This window comes from the organism of the source record quoted next, unplaced genomic scaffold, assembly GCF_019419815.1.
Source record: "Pyrus x bretschneideri cultivar Hongxiangsu unplaced genomic scaffold, Pyrus_bretschneideri_v1 Contig28, whole genome shotgun sequence".
In the NCBI taxonomy this organism is placed as follows: domain Eukaryota; kingdom Viridiplantae; phylum Streptophyta; class Magnoliopsida; order Rosales; family Rosaceae; genus Pyrus; species Pyrus x bretschneideri.
The window spans coordinates 5,090,481-5,106,320 of record NW_025999590.1 but is presented as its reverse complement, the minus strand read 5'-3'; the positions used below and the strand labels follow the sequence as shown (position 1 = coordinate 5,106,320).

At 36.4% G+C, this 15,840-nt stretch overlaps 2 protein-coding genes across 2 annotated transcripts; both read right to left on the bottom strand.

Annotated features, from left to right (window-relative positions):
• Nucleotides 1-1,079: 1,079 nt before the first annotated feature.
• LOC125479159 (GDSL esterase/lipase EXL3-like) lies at nt 1,080-4,859 on the bottom strand. Its single transcript, XM_048588215.1, has 5 exons — nt 4,414-4,859; nt 3,188-3,318; nt 2,834-3,067; nt 1,559-1,814; nt 1,080-1,470 (listed from the first exon to the last, which is right to left on the bottom strand). The coding sequence occupies exons 1-5, from the start codon at nt 4,736-4,738 to the stop codon at nt 1,274-1,276; spliced, it is 1,143 nt and encodes a 380-aa protein (XP_048444172.1). The 5' UTR covers nt 4,739-4,859; the 3' UTR covers nt 1,080-1,273.
• A 5,201-nt stretch (nt 4,860-10,060) lies between these two features.
• On the bottom strand, nt 10,061-14,576 carry LOC125479251 (protein FREE1-like). The gene is made up of 10 exons (XM_048588401.1): nt 13,510-14,576; nt 12,850-12,936; nt 12,620-12,751; nt 11,747-11,878; nt 11,500-11,565; nt 11,304-11,414; nt 11,033-11,125; nt 10,779-10,812; nt 10,507-10,577; nt 10,061-10,400 (listed from the first exon to the last, which is right to left on the bottom strand). The coding sequence occupies exons 1-10, from the start codon at nt 14,455-14,457 to the stop codon at nt 10,323-10,325; spliced, it is 1,752 nt and encodes a 583-aa protein (XP_048444358.1). The 5' UTR covers nt 14,458-14,576; the 3' UTR covers nt 10,061-10,322.
• Between the last annotated feature and the right edge of the window lie 1,264 nt (nt 14,577-15,840).

Below are 15,840 nucleotides of genomic sequence, written 5' to 3'. Positions count from 1 at the left end.
ACTAATATAGAGGTATGGCTAATTGCAAGTTTTGAGAATTTAGCATGGTCAATCATGCCCAAAAAAAAACGTGGACTATCATTACCAGCTATTTCATTTCATTGCTACCCTATAATATATATATATATGTATATATATATATGTATGTATATGTAGGAAACCTTTAAGAGAAGGGATCTTCATTTTTTTTTTGTAAAAATAGAGATTAGTTGTTGGGTCCACACCATATCGAATTTTAACGATCTGAACCCTCTATTTTTCAAGTTGCACCTTATAGATAATCCTTACAAAATATTAGCCAAATCGAAAATGTTTAAGATATCTAATTGAGTTCAAAGACATTAACGAATACTTTGTTATATATGACATAAAGAAATTTTATCTTGATAATTAAATAGGCAAATGGTTTCGGATTGAATTGAATTTTTGTAAGGATGATCTATGAATCGAGACTTACAAAATAAAAGGTTCAGATCGTTAAAATTCGATATGGAATGAGCCTCACACCTAATCCTTTTTTTTATATATAAAAAAAACGAAGATTCCTTTGCTTAAAGGGCTATATGTATGTGTATGTGTGTGTGTGGTAACTTGCATGCCAAGTGGCCATCTAAAATAAATAATATTTAGATAGTACTTTACGTACCCTCTTTATGATTTGGTCTAATCAATAAATCTCACGTGTTTTTAGCTTTTTAAAGTTCAATCTCTATTATTTAATAAAACATGTGTTCAAATATCATCAAGCAAAATCAAAAGGTCAGTATACTAACTGGTGAGTAATCAAGTATTATTCTTGTTGACATTGATCGTATAGTTCATTTTCTCATGCAACATGTTATTTGTTCTTACAACACTTTTAAAAATACTATTTATCAAATGTTCAACACCTTTACTTTACATCTGATTATTCTTAAAGTGCATCATAAGCATTTAAAAAAAAAAACCAAAACAATTTCAAACTGTCCCTTAATTTCCTAATTAAGGACAATTAAGAATTTAACTTAATATTTTAAAGCACTACTGGAATTTAATTACTTTAATAGGACGAGAGCACTCTCTTGAGCCAACACTAACAATGAGAGACGAAAACTGAAGGAATTAGAATAATACAATGTTTATTATTACATTTTCTTCCAAAAAGATGAAAAGCTGATTACATAGCCAGAAGCATAAACAAATCGATCAATTCATGATATCATATTATTTAATATACTGATTTTAACAAGCATATTAAAATGTACTTAAAAAAGCGATAATATTATTTCATTAATCAATCGTTTAAGAAGTCGTTAATATATTTTTTGATAATTGAAGGAATGAGTACGTTGTAAGTTCGTTCTGTAGGATGATAACTATCCCAAAATATATAATCAGATCGATTTTCACACGTAGAATCGTACTTGTTGCATAACACTGCTACCTCTATAATCCCCGTACCACAGCAACCTTGCTCCACAACTTTAAAACCTAAAACTCATTAACAAAAATATCATTATTAACACAAAATATTAAACTAATCTCATCAACTAATTCATTAATTAACTAGAATAATCACCATATTTGGCAGGGTTGAGAATGATATCAAGCAGTGGATTGTAAACATCCACGTAGATGATTTTACTGCCGGACAGGGCGGAGCTCAAAGAGTTGAGTGAGCTGGACAGTTTGATGTTGAATAACTTTGCCGCGTCGTTGTGCTCTTCTGCACAACCTCTCAGAATTCCTCCACCCAAAGTTCTTTGCGAAGGCACACATCCTATTGGTGGTGCACTGAACACGCCAATCCTTCTCACCCCAAGTTTGTACAATTCCTAATTAATTAATTACCATATCATTAGTAAATAAGGGATTTCATTAACGGAGTAGAAATCTCTCCATTCTAAATCCTGAAAAAAATTTCATTATGACGAGAACATTAGTAATACACCACGTGTTTTTATGTAAGTGGTGAAATTTTTTATTTGTTAAGTTATTAACTTTTTAACATTTATATCCCACCATTTGTATAATGACACGTGATGTACCATCTCGTATGCTAGTCACATTGAAAAATCTCTTCTAAATCCCTCCCCTTCCTCCTCTCTTCTCCTCTCTCACTTTTTTCTTTGACTCTCTCTCTATAAAGAAGTCAACACAAGATGTTGACGTGGCTAATCGTGACCGTTCAAATAGAAGGAGACTGAAAAGGAAGAAAATTTGAAGAGGAGAGAATCCTATTGATTAACTTGTTAATCCAGTGGGTCAATTATTATAAAGGAAAATTGAAATAGAAAAAATTAAAAGTTATTCACTTGTCTGTTGTCTTGCTACTTGTCACCGAAACAACTCGGTGCATTTTTTTTAAGACCATTCTCGTCATATATGGTAGGGTAGTGTTATTTGCACACTTATTTTTACCTTTTAATACACTCTTGTTAATTTTTGTCCATTGATCTTCTTCAAATTCATTCAATCCAACGGTCGAAAATTAAGAGGAGTGTATAAGAGGTGAAGATGAATATGCAAATACCACGACTAGCTAGGGAACTATATTATTGCCAAAATAGGTGTTTATACGACATTTTTCTTTGTCAAAAAACTTTGTAGTTTCCCTCAATTCTCTTTAAAACTCATCAGAAAATATGGACCCTCAATTTCCGTCATGACAATAATGGACTTGAATGCCATTATTTGACGAAAAATTAGATGGAAGTAAACATAGATCGATATCAAACTGTAAGAAACTTGTGTGATTAATATAATTTTTTTTTAATGTAAGTAGTAATCACACACAACTTTCAGTTCAAGTAAAAAAAAAATTCAGTTAATATCTGTGCAAATTTCTTGTTACCTGGACGAAACTAGATGCAGAGTTGACCATGAGGTCAGTGTAAGCAGGAACACTATACTGAGCTTGTCTTATGCGAATGCCAAAATAGGTGTTGGCGATGTCATCGCTGCCGGCAACCACCAGAACTAGAGCCTTGGATAGGATGAACTTGGTTCTCTCTTCTCCAACAACGCCTTTGAGCTTCCCTATATACTCTTTGAACATTTTCAACTGATCATCCATTGATATAGCTGACTGCATTTTATCAACATTATGAAGAAATAAGGATTGATAAATAAAACTTAGAATTTATGAGCAAATTGCAATTTAATTTATTGATATATTCATGTGTGCGCGCATGTTATATTAACGTACCACTATTTGGGGTGTCATAGGGTCAAATCCGGTACCACCTGATGCAAAGACAACTCCGGTGGGGAGATCTTGAGGTCGTAGATTTGGATCCAAATATGCCGGCAAATACTCTCGGATTCCCAATTCTGACGCTGGTCATCATAAACCAAAATGAATGTAGATAGAAATACTAAGAATTTGTTACTATTAAATATTAATTTAAAAAATTTCAAGCATGGATTTTGTCCAATTCTTTTTTCGAATAACTTTGTAAATGTAGTTATCAATTATCTAGTGTTAAGAAAGTAACTCAACATAAGGAAAGTAACATAATAATAAATTAATTTCAATTTGGACAAAGGTTGTAAAGTAAAACTAAAAAAAAAAATAAAAAATTGAAATACTACATAATTATTCTATAAATAAAGACAAATTAAACTCCATAGCTATCTTGATTGAATATGTGCATGATGTGAGTATGCATATAATATATAGATAAAGGATCTACAATTGTTTATGTTCTATATGTAGATGTGCAATCTTGGTAGCATAATTGTCACACCAAATGGCTAAACGGTTTTGGTTTTCTAAGAAATAAAACGCATGTAAAAGGATAAATAATATTATTTGTGTCAACGGAATCACTACAACGATACTCTCGAGATGGAGAGAGGTTGTTGAGGTCATTGGTGATATGAGAGTTGGCCCCAGAGTCCAGGAGCCATCTTTACTCATATTTTTCCATCCGCAATCAATTACATGCATGCATATAGGTATACAAGATATACCAAACAATAAAATTTAGTTTCTGAGCTACATAAACAAGGAATAAGTTGGAAAGCTTAAAATTGTTATTTTTTTTCCCTTTATTACAGTCGATATTTTTATTTTAAACCATGCCAAAGGAAGGAGAAAGAATTCGAACCCTTGTTATAACGAGACAAAATCTAAATAGTAAAAATGTTCTGCTATGCAAATATGTGTATGAAGGCTTATAGGAACTAGGGAGGTTCATAAGAAATGTTCTTCCACTGACAGACAAGTGCTGCACAAATATGTCATGCACACCGTGATTATCGGCGAGGACATCTCTATCCGTGATGGATAAATCAATTCCGATCGTAAACCCTCATGCGTCGAAGATGAAAACTACAGTTGGTACATACATCGGACACACACACACACACACATATGAATTTAACGAAATGGATAAATGTGTATTTGTATGCGAGAGAGGTTTATTATACCTATGAGGTCTGAGGGCACTTTGCCATTGCCAAACCTGCCAGTAGGCTTGTGCTGCTGGAAATCTAGTCCATAAGGAGGGAAATTGCACCTAACAAGTGACTCGAGATCATTGTTGTTGCCCGTGTCCATGATCGAATCGCCGAACACGATCACCGCCGGAACAGTCTGGTTTGGTGGCAGCTTCACCAGTCCCTCTGTGGCTGTAGGGTACTGGAAAAGACCAAAAACTACAACACAAACACATAATATCAACCGGGACGACAGCAACTGAGAAGGACAAGAAGAAGAGGAAGAAGACTCCATAACAAATAATCCTGATACCATTATTTTGGAAGACTCTTTGGTCTTACTCTAATGCTCCTCCAGGTGCATTTTTGTGCCTTTTATAGAAGACAAGATGTGAAAATGTCGCGACTTTGCCCTGTTTTTAGTCGTTGATTGCTCTCAAAGGAGACTTCAGAATATCCAAGCTTTTCTCCATTTACCACAGAGAAAAAAAAATGAACAATAAATAACCAAGATTTGTTTTTGACCGCAGTCATTTCAGTTGAATTTGTTTCACATTTTTTAATACTAGCCTTCAAGAGTCCTAATTTCTAAAAGTACGTACAATTTGCGTGTACTACCGCGTATTTCCAACGCTAGATGTAGAGAAAATTTTAATTGTGACGGAAATACGGTTAGTACATCACGTGTTTTAATGCAAGTGGTGAAAAATTTTATTTTTTAAATTATTAACTTCTTCACACACATGTTCCACTATTTATATAATAATATATGATGTATCATATCTTGTATCAGTCACTCTAAAAAATCTCTCTTAAATGCCATCATTTCTCTATATATGTAAATAAATAAATAAATAATTGGAAAGTAATGTAAAAGACGTTCTCTTTTTTGCCACCAAACCTAATGAGGAATGAAAGTTACTTAACAGGAGAGATTTTTTTGTCCACTTATGAGAAAAAGAAACAAACAAATTAGAGGAAACCCAACCCTACCCAATTATGTTTCGAAAGTGATTTTTACACACTCGTATTTCTATTCGTGCAAGTCCTTGTGTTTTTCTATCCATTAAATTTTGCATATGAAAAGAAATGAACATTTATGAACACAGGTAGTATGCATAAATAATTCTCCTATTATTTAAGCTTCTTAATTAAAACACTACCTACGTTTACAAACCATAAATCAATGTTTTACTTCTTTAAGTAAGACAGACCAATTACCCGTTAGCCATATACATGTCATTATTTCTCAACTAAAAAACATTTAAAAATGTTATTTATGATTTCTTGATCAGCCACATGGTCGGTTGCATGTAGGTCGTATCACACATACCTACCTGGCAAATGGAAAATCGAATACACTCCTCAATTCAGCATAATATATTTGTATATGACAAAAGGTACCTATCTTATCAGTGTCATAAACTTGACCTTTTAATTAAAGAAGTATATTTTAGGCAGTGTGGGTGAAGAAACAGTGAGCACAAGTTTAATTGGCACAACTGTTGTACGGATCTTGGGATGATCAACCTTTTTTGTTATAAAGTGAATAAAATTATTAAAAGAGAAGAATTCAAGTAGACAGACAAAGTTGAAAGAAAACCTTTACGAGAGTTTATAAGTAGGACATGAGATTTTTAATATTATCAATTAATTTTATAGGGATTTTTTTTTTAATGGTATTCGAGTAGAATAATCACGTGTGATGTTTAACGGCTACATGTGTTATATGTTATCAAATTCGTGTTATCTACATGTTTAGCTTGAAAATTCATCCCACATAAGGATGCATGTGAGAATGTAAAAGAGTCTTATATCGCTGAAAGGAAAAACCTTGTAAGGTCTTAAGTTGGGCTACTCCTAAATTACTAACTGTTTTTATGGTGGAATCTCAACTTTATTTATGATATCAGAGCAGGTTGTCATACGTATGAAACTCATTGGCCACATGTACCAGACATGCTCCATGTCATCCATTTGTGTTTTTTGCGTGCTTTGGTTGAAAAGTAACCACACGTGGGGGGTTTGTTGAGAATGAATCTCATATTGATGAGAAAAGCGATTTTACATGAGCTTATAAGTAAATTAGACTACTCCCCTTATTACCAATTAGTTTTACGATAAAACTTTATCTTTCTTCAAAAGTTGTAGTCGAAAAAAATCGAGCATAATTAAAGAATTAGACGAAACAAATTACACATTAAGACTGGGTCGTAGTTCTATTGTTGCAACTCCGCGCTCCTCCCACACCAAACTGATGGAAAGAACCAAGATCCTTAAAATTTGGTCATCAAACAATACCGAAGGCGTCTTATCTTCCCACTAAGCGGACAAGGACGAACCTCCCGGTAGAGCTTTTAGCCTTTACCCCGTCTCCCACATTTAGTAAGCTAATCTTACTTCTTTATGCGAGGTGGTTGGCCACGTTCAAAAGGAAATCCCTCGAACCACAAATGTAGTTGGACGCTCTGGGAATCAACTGCAGGCAAGAGTTTTCTTAAACACCCAACAGGGTATTGCCTTCAGTCTACGTAAGATCTTGAGGTCGTATTGCATGCATGCTGGTGCAAGAATGTAACATCATAATTTATTAAAAAACTTTCACAAAATTGGAAGGAAAAAAAGAGACAAAAAAAAAAGAAACCGTTTAACTAATTAAATTAATTATTTCCCTTTTCTGTAACCAAAAAGGAGGGAAATTAAAGGACTCTCAGCTGGGTGAGTGAAGTAGGTTATAAATGAGGGTTAGTTGAGTTAATAATGATCGTTCTCTTTGGTAGATTAAAACTTAAGTTTGAGTTCCATCGCCGGAAATCCCTCTTAGTAGGCGATCTGTAAAAACCAAAAACGAAGCTAAGACCTCTTATTTAAGTACTCAAAGAGATTTGTAGAATATTCTGGCATGAGATGAGGTAGCCTCTCCTCCCTTTTAAGTTTTTTTCAACCAAAAAAAAAAAGGGTAGGTTACTTTATTTTCCCACGCTAAATTAATTGCAGTGTGTCAATTGCTCAACAAAAAACACCAGCTGTGGACACGAATCATTATTTCAGTATAATAATTTATCTTCCTGCATCTTCACTTTATATATGCTCATCACTCTGGCTATACAGCCTAGTAAGTTCACCATATATTATGATCAAAATCTTGAATTCGATTAATATATACAAAGCAGTTGGATAGTGCCAACTAAACCCATCAATTTGACATTATATCGTACCAACTAAATCCATAAATCTTACATTTTACCTACCAATCACAAAACCGTATCCATTAAACTATGATTTTTTTTATTTTTTATGCAAACGATATCAAGAGAGGAGAATTCAAACACACCAGATCTTTGAGTAGATGATAAATTTTCTTAATCACTAGTTATAAATCCTTTGCTCATTAGGATGATGCTTAACCCATAACTTTTCAAGCCTCTTGTTCGATCACTAGCCTATCAAAATTCTAGTATACTCCAATATATCATACACCAAAGTTTTTATTCGTTAAATTTTAGTCATTAAATTTCAATCAAGAATCTAATAATCAAAAATTGTAATGTGTCCCAAGCATAGTAGAAAATCACCCTCTGCAAAATTATGGTCTAATCTGTATGGTCATCATCAGACATCACCATCAAATTATACATCTTTATTTTTTATTGTTCGAAAAAAGTTTATCATAAAGAGTATATATGATTAATTCGACTCACCATGTAGCTAGCATTGCACACTTAGAACTAACTACATTATTTTTCAAGGTATTATTATTTGGATTGCAACTTAATTTTCGTCTGTCACATTTCGGATTTCACAAATGTGACCACCAAATTTTCCTTTAAAGTGGATTTCTCGACATTTCTTCATCATTCTCTGTTTATCGTCTATGAGTAATGGTCTCTACTAATTATTAAATTAACCCAACTTTTTTTTGTAACTAAGAAATAAACGGTATGACAAATTAATTAACACGTCAAAAATTAGTATAATATATTGTTAATGCATGGTCCTTTCCGATCTCGACGAGCTCAAAAGGACACAATTCCAATGAGCATGAGAGATGAGGCCATGCGTTTTACAGAAGCCCATGGCCTGCTGGCATCTTATTAGCTATCAAGCCAAGCGGTTCCTCATAAAGTGCTTTCCGAGCATCAGAGGGCAAATTGGTCATTAGGCAATGGCCAATGACAACTTTAAGGCATAAGGTCCCAGGAACAAAAGGGACAGGCCTAGTTAGACGTCAAGTTTAAGCCACGTGAAGGCTAGACAAAGGAACGAAGACCTACAAAGGAATATAAAGGCTGACTAGTAGGGCACTCAGGTACCGTTTGGTACATGGGACGGGACGGAACAGAGTGGGACAAGGCGTTCCGTCCCATGTTTGGTGCGCCTAAAATGAATGGAACGAGCTGTTCCACGAGACGAATTTTGGGTGAATTTTCGTTCCACCTCACCCTCCTGGAACGACTCGTTCCACATCTATGGAACATAAAATTATAACCTCTCCGTCTCCTTCTTCTTCCTCATTATTTCCATCCGAGGGCATCTTTGCTCCCGCTCCGTTCCGCCCCATCCTGTCCCGTCCCGTCCCGTCCCGTCCCATTTCGTTCCGTCCCGTCTGTATACCAAACGATACCTCAGGAACGAGCCCAACCAACTCCATGGCCGGGCAAGGCTCTTGGCTGCGTCATCTAAAAAATAGGACACCAGTGGACATGCTCTAGTGTCCCCTCAGTGCCACGTGTTAGCTAAAGAATAAAGAGATAGCTACCACGTCTAATCTATGAATTCGAACCATTAAATGCAAGGAAGTAATGCATTGTAACCTTAGAGGTTCAAAGGAAGGCCTATTGCCACGTGTCAGCTAAAGAATAGATTAGATAGCTGCCATGTCTAATCTATGAATTCGAATCATTAAATGCAAGGGAAGTAACGAGGACCTGGCTTCTCTGCTCTACCAGTTCCTATACATTCTCATCCCCTCTTATTTGTACGATTACGGTTAAGTCACGTCAATATTTTATATCACTATTATTTTTTGTCTTATTATCTCTATAAAAAAATCAATATAAAATGTTAATGTGATTTAACCGTGATCGTACAAAATAGAAGAAGATGAGAGTATGGAAACTGGAAGGCCAGAAAAGCCGTGTCCAATTAATGGATTGTAACCCTGAAGGTTCAAAGGAAGGCCCATTTAAGAAGGACGGGTACTCCTTAATAGAATTGAGAGAGAATTTGTATTATTATAGCCGAACCTAGTTGTAACCTTGTTCTCAGGGCGGTATACAAAAAACTCAGTGAACGTAGTCCAATTTTAGAAGGCGAACCACTAAAATCTTGTATATAATATCATTTGTTTGCAAAGCCCAAGTCCATCAAGGACAAACACTTTGATCCATCGAACTTTTGTTAGCCTCACCATTTTTAAGCGTTTAACAATTATAAACACCACAAATCTCAAATACAAACATAAACATCCAGAGTCCACAGGATTACAGCAACAGGGGAGAAGGTTTTTGTTAAGAAGGTTTTGTTCAAATAGAAATTGACTTTCAACGTAATCACCCACATCAAATCAAATTACCACACGGATGAATTTACAGCTAGGCCGCACATCGAACCAAAAGATCGCAAACACGGCACAATCTCTCATCAAACAAGGTCAACACTGATGAACCATAACATATACAGAAGTCGAGCATCAAGAATTTGATATACAGAAGTAATTATATAAACATCAATTTACATACAAAAGGTGAGACATCCGGTCAAACAACAACGCAGAAAAAACACCGACATGCAAAAGCTCTTCCAAATTATTAGGAAACATAAGCAATCCAACAAAACTAATTGAACCAGGAAACTTCATTGATATCAGTTGAGTGCTGTCGTGAGAATCTGTTTTCGAATCAATGAGCACTCACAAGAAATGGATTCTGGCAAACCCCACATTCAATGGTCTCCGACCCCGAGCTGGGAACTTGAACCTGCAACAATTCCAGTAATGTCATCACCACTACTCCACAAACACTACGTAAGTGTGAGAATTGAACCTCACTTCAAAATCAGTTGAACTTCTATATAATATATTACCTGCAAGTGGACTGTGCATGTAGGACAGGCAACTTCTCTCATTCTCCTCCCAGATCCATCAGACTTTGAACCTGAGGAATGAACATGCAAAATTGCAAATTATTAACATTTATACAACTCTAGCTCCTCTGCTAATATTTGAATGCTACAAAACTAACCCCACTTATTGAACTCAAACATTGAACGTGTACAAGGTTACCCAAAACAAATTCTTTTCAATGGAGGGTTTACTCATATTTCCAACATCTAATGTTCACAAGCAAAGAAACTACCTGAAGATTCCTTGCGATTCCTTTCCAACTCCTCCTGTTTAAAAAAAAAAAAAAAAAAAAAGAATTTATGAAGCAAAAAAAGGAAGTGCAAGCATGCACAACAGACGTGTATCAAAAAATGACTACTGGTCCAGACTTTAGAAGAAATTCAGCACATATTCATAATAAATTTTATTTTTGGGGGAAATATAATATGCCAATTACGCGCAGATTTGTTTGGTAGAAGCAAAAGACAAACACAACACTGAAATCACCTGAAGCTTCTTGGCAAGATCCTCATGACTATGAAGTCCTGCAGGTTTACTAGATGCTTCCTTGGCATTACTGAGCCTCTGAGTCACTTCAGCCTACAAAGGATAATGACACCATATAAAATCTTGATTCCGCCATACTAAATTTGAAATGTTGAAAATATAAAATGGAATCTTCAGTCCTGTCCACACCCCTCTACTGACTTACTACTGATGTAATTGGAATAATATGATCAGCTAACAATGATATACCCAAAGAAGTTTAGAGACATACCATGCATCGGTCACAAACTCGAACCTGCGGGGCATTCTCCTCAGCAGTTAAGGCGATTCTGCCATGGGTACACTTGTCACAGAAAATGTCTCCACAGTTCCGGCAGTGATGCTGAAATGAGGGAGAAATCCATAAGTTCAAATGAGGAGAACATGAACAACAAACAATGAAGATGCCGCTTTAAATCTAGGCATACCCTACGGTTAAAAGCCCCAAAATCTGACCCACAGGCCGTGCATTTTTTAACTGCCTCATCGGGGACCTAAAAAACAGCAGTAACGAAATAAGAAAGAGTAGAACAAGATTATTTTATTACTTACCAAAACAACTGCAACAACCATATCCTGTATTGAAAGGTGTACATGGAGACACATAGAGCACTACCACGTTTATTTCATTCTATTGAAATGAACAAAAGTGGAAGGAAGGCAAGCTAATATTACCCAATGATCCTTCTCCACATTTCCCGGTTTTATAATGTTCATCCAATCGGTTAATCCTTTCTTTCTCTCTGTAGACTGTTCGCTTGGCCTTACCGATTCCGTTGGCCTGATTCTTCCACCCATTTCCTTAAGCTGAGTTACAAGGGGTAAGAACAATACATCACTACAAATAATCAACATTCAAAACCTCTCTGATAAGGTTAAACATATTCTTGTAAACATAAACATGAACCATATTATGCATCATTCAGATCTTCAATAAAAGCATATAATTTAATAAAGACACAACCATCCAATCATAATATCAGCATAAACACACAGTAAGCTCATAGTTCTATTTTCAAAATAAGAAGGCTAAACAGACATTGATAACAAATTTCAGTAAGTTCACAAAATGAATGATAGAGAGTTCTTCATTAGAGATTATGCATTGAAGGAATACATTTGATATTTATGCACTTTTGCACAGAGAAATCAGCTGGCGTTACTTCACAACAAAACACTACCCCTCATTTAAGTACACTACTCATGCCTATTTGATCAATATGAAATACAGGCCCGAGTCTAAAAGTTCAGACACATAAGTCAATCTCTGTAGTTTACCACCCTACTCAAAATGAACACATATATAACTGAAACACGAAATGATTAATCCAGCCCACCTTCAGTAATTTTCACATAGAACCAAAGCATCACATACATCTCAAAACAAGTATCAATGTTTATACTTACTACATGACAACATGTCAAATAACAGGAGCAGAAACAAGGAAAGCATCACCTAGGCCCTAATTAATCACATGTTGTCAATAAATATAGGGGACCATTATTCTTTTAGGACAAGGGGAAAGGCAAAATTCCCAAGTTTCCAACCTGTACAGTTGCAGCAGTCACCGTATCCAAAAGGGTGTTGGCAGTGTAACTATTTGACTGCAATCTAATACGCCTTGGCTCAATATCCACAGAGCTCTTTGACCAAAAGGCGAAGGTAGATGAGTCGGTTTTCTGCATGAGAAGAAAAATAAACATACAAATTACTTTTACCTCAATACATAAATTAAAAGTTCCTTAACAAACTTGATGCTAAAGTAAAATGAACTTACATCACATCTTGTAACGGTGTCGAGGGGATATATTCTCAATGTCCGACTGGTAGCAGGATCAAGCATACGGATACCATCCAAACCAATCTGATATAGAATTTAGAATCGGCAAATCTTAACAAATCAATAGGAAAGATTTGAAAGAAAGCAGGGGGAAGGAACTAAACAAGAGCAATGGATGGCATTCTAAACACTACCCATACTTTAAACCAACATAAAGATGATCATCCGGAGGAATACCAGAAATAGCTTCATGATAATATGCATTTCAAAAATAGGAGAGTCCAAGGTGGTGTTTTTATAACTCTTACCTTGGTAATCCATTCCAACATAGACCAAGAGGCCATAGTGCTCTAATTCTAAGTAGCATCTAGTCCCTATTTGCCATTTCTTTAGAGTAACATTTATGTGAAAACATGATTTCTTCTGCTAAGGCTCCCAATTACAGGTGTAACCTAAGCTACCTAAGCTACGAAGTTAAGTTGTTGAAATCAGTGGCATTGAACGACATGACAGAACTAATCCGTTCCCACAACACAATCACAAGTGAAAATTAACAATGTGAAAATCCAATCACAGTAAACACAATAGAAACTAACAAGTTATATGCTTCTAATTAAAATTTTACTTCTATAGAACACAGTATCTCCTTGTTCATACCTGGCAAAGGACATCCATAGTGCTCTGCCCTCCACTTTCAGCCAACAGCTTGACCCGAAACTTCTGCACCCCACTCTTCGCGTCCTCTTGCGTATCGGCCTTGGGTACTGCCCGGACGATCTTGTTCGAGCTCACCGGTGTGGTTTTCCCAGATGGGACACTGATCGACCTCCCGTAATCATCGAACAAAGTCGAACTTGACGACTTGGGTGCGGTGCCGCGAGCTCCATACGGCTCCACCTTATCACCTCCGTAAGCATAAACACCGTCGCCATACCCCGCATCGGGACCTGCATCACACCGCTTCCCATATGGATCCGAACCCAAATCGGATCGGCTTCGGTTGTATCCCCCATACCTATCATCTAAATAGGAGCCGCCGGAGCCACCGCCGTGATCCAATTTCGGAGAATTCTCGTATGGATTTTCATATACAGGCGGGACCGAAGGGGGCGGCTGAGAAAACGGGCTCTGGTAAACGGACGAATACGGAGAGGAGGGGTTGGAATTAGGGTTAGGGTTGGCGGGAATCGAGGGCGGCAAAGTGGCGTAACTGGGAGCCGATTGGTTAAATTCGTACGGTGGTTGATAAGGTTGCTGCTGTGGCGGCGGTTGATAGGGTGAATAAGTCTCGAACGGAGGGAAAGAAGAAGGTGGCTGCGGTGTGGGATTGAAGGTTTGCAAATTGGGATTGGAAATTGGAGGAGGAGAAGGGCTATAGGACGGAGCGGTGGGAGGCGCATGGTCGGGATTCAGAGAATATGGGGGGTAAGATTGGGAATAAGGGGAGTAATCGGAAGAGGTGAAAGGCGGTGCGGAGGCGTAGGTGTTGTGGTGGTGATCGGCGGGGTTAGGGATAGGGTTAGGGTTTTGATGCGAAGGAGGGTACTGGTAATAAGGAGCGGAGGCGTAATCCACGTTTTGCATCGCTGATCGCGACGAGGTCATTTCAGAGAGAGGAGGAAGATGAGGAGGAGGCGGAGGAGGAATCAGCAATGCGGTTGCGCTGGGAGTTTCTCTGGGTTTTGCCTTTGCCTACCAGGAGCAAACTGACAAACGGTCTTGCGTGTGGCTTTGAATAAGTTAAGGATGTCCCGAATCTAATCCAAAATAATTTAGAAAATACAAATGGGCTGAGTCCGTCATATCAAATGGGCCGATCTCACGTTTTTTAATTAAGTGAGCCCACTTAAGTGTGAACTTTTATGGATGCTCTCTAGTAACCATCTAGTTTTATATTTTCTTTAAATATTGCATACATTTATATTTTTTTAATTAATTTTTTATTCGCAATTTTTCATCCAATCAAAGTTTTTAATTTTGATGTGGTTGTTTAAGGATTAGATTCTTAATTTGACTGTAATTTTTTTTCTAACCATAGTTTTTTTTTTTTGGTGCTTGACATAATGTGATCAAAACATTTTTTCATTAATTACGAGAAAATAAAATTTTTTTTTAATTAATGAAATGGATACACACGTTAACGCATGGAGAATTCATTACATTGCGAGATGATTATGGGAATATTTGATAGTTTAATTTTAAATATGAGTATGGAAAATTTTTCGCAAATTGCGACTAATAAATTGATTAAATGGATAACATAAATAGATAACATTATGACACGTTGGTCATTAGTTATGTGGTAATAACCTAATAAAATCTATGCTGTTAATTAGATGAAAAATTGATAGTTTAATGTTATGTGGTAATAACCTATAAAATCTATGCTGTTAATTAGTACATAAATAGATAACATTAATGCTGAGACTGCAAACGTGGCCAAAAGTTTTCCTGTATGGCTGTATTTGTTAACACAGCAAATTTGCAGACCTTGTTGCAGTGTTCCCTCTAAAACTAAGTGCTCCATGACCATGACGTTCGAACAGCGTGGCCTAAGTGTGGTTTCATGTTGCAGGTGCAGGGATAAATGGAACACGATTCTCAGCCAGTTGAAATGAGGAAAGAAGGAAAGCGGAAAAGAAGGACAAACGGATCAGTCACTGAACGATTGCATGACCGACTGAGCGAGTGGTGTCCGTAATCTGTCTGCAACTCTTCTGCTCTTTGAGATTATTGGGGAAAAGGAAAGGGATATATCAGCGTTGGGATTTTCCATGCAGAAACAAACGCAGAAGCAGAAGATCTCCCTTCTCGAAAAGACCATTACGCCATTGCACGTACTTATTACGGAAACAGTTGCTTTGTGGGTCCCATTCCTAATCCTATTCCATCAACTTGTGGGATCCATAAGTAAAACTCATGGTACACATATGCTACTATTTGTATAATGATACGTGATGTATCATCTCGTGTTTTGATCACATTGAA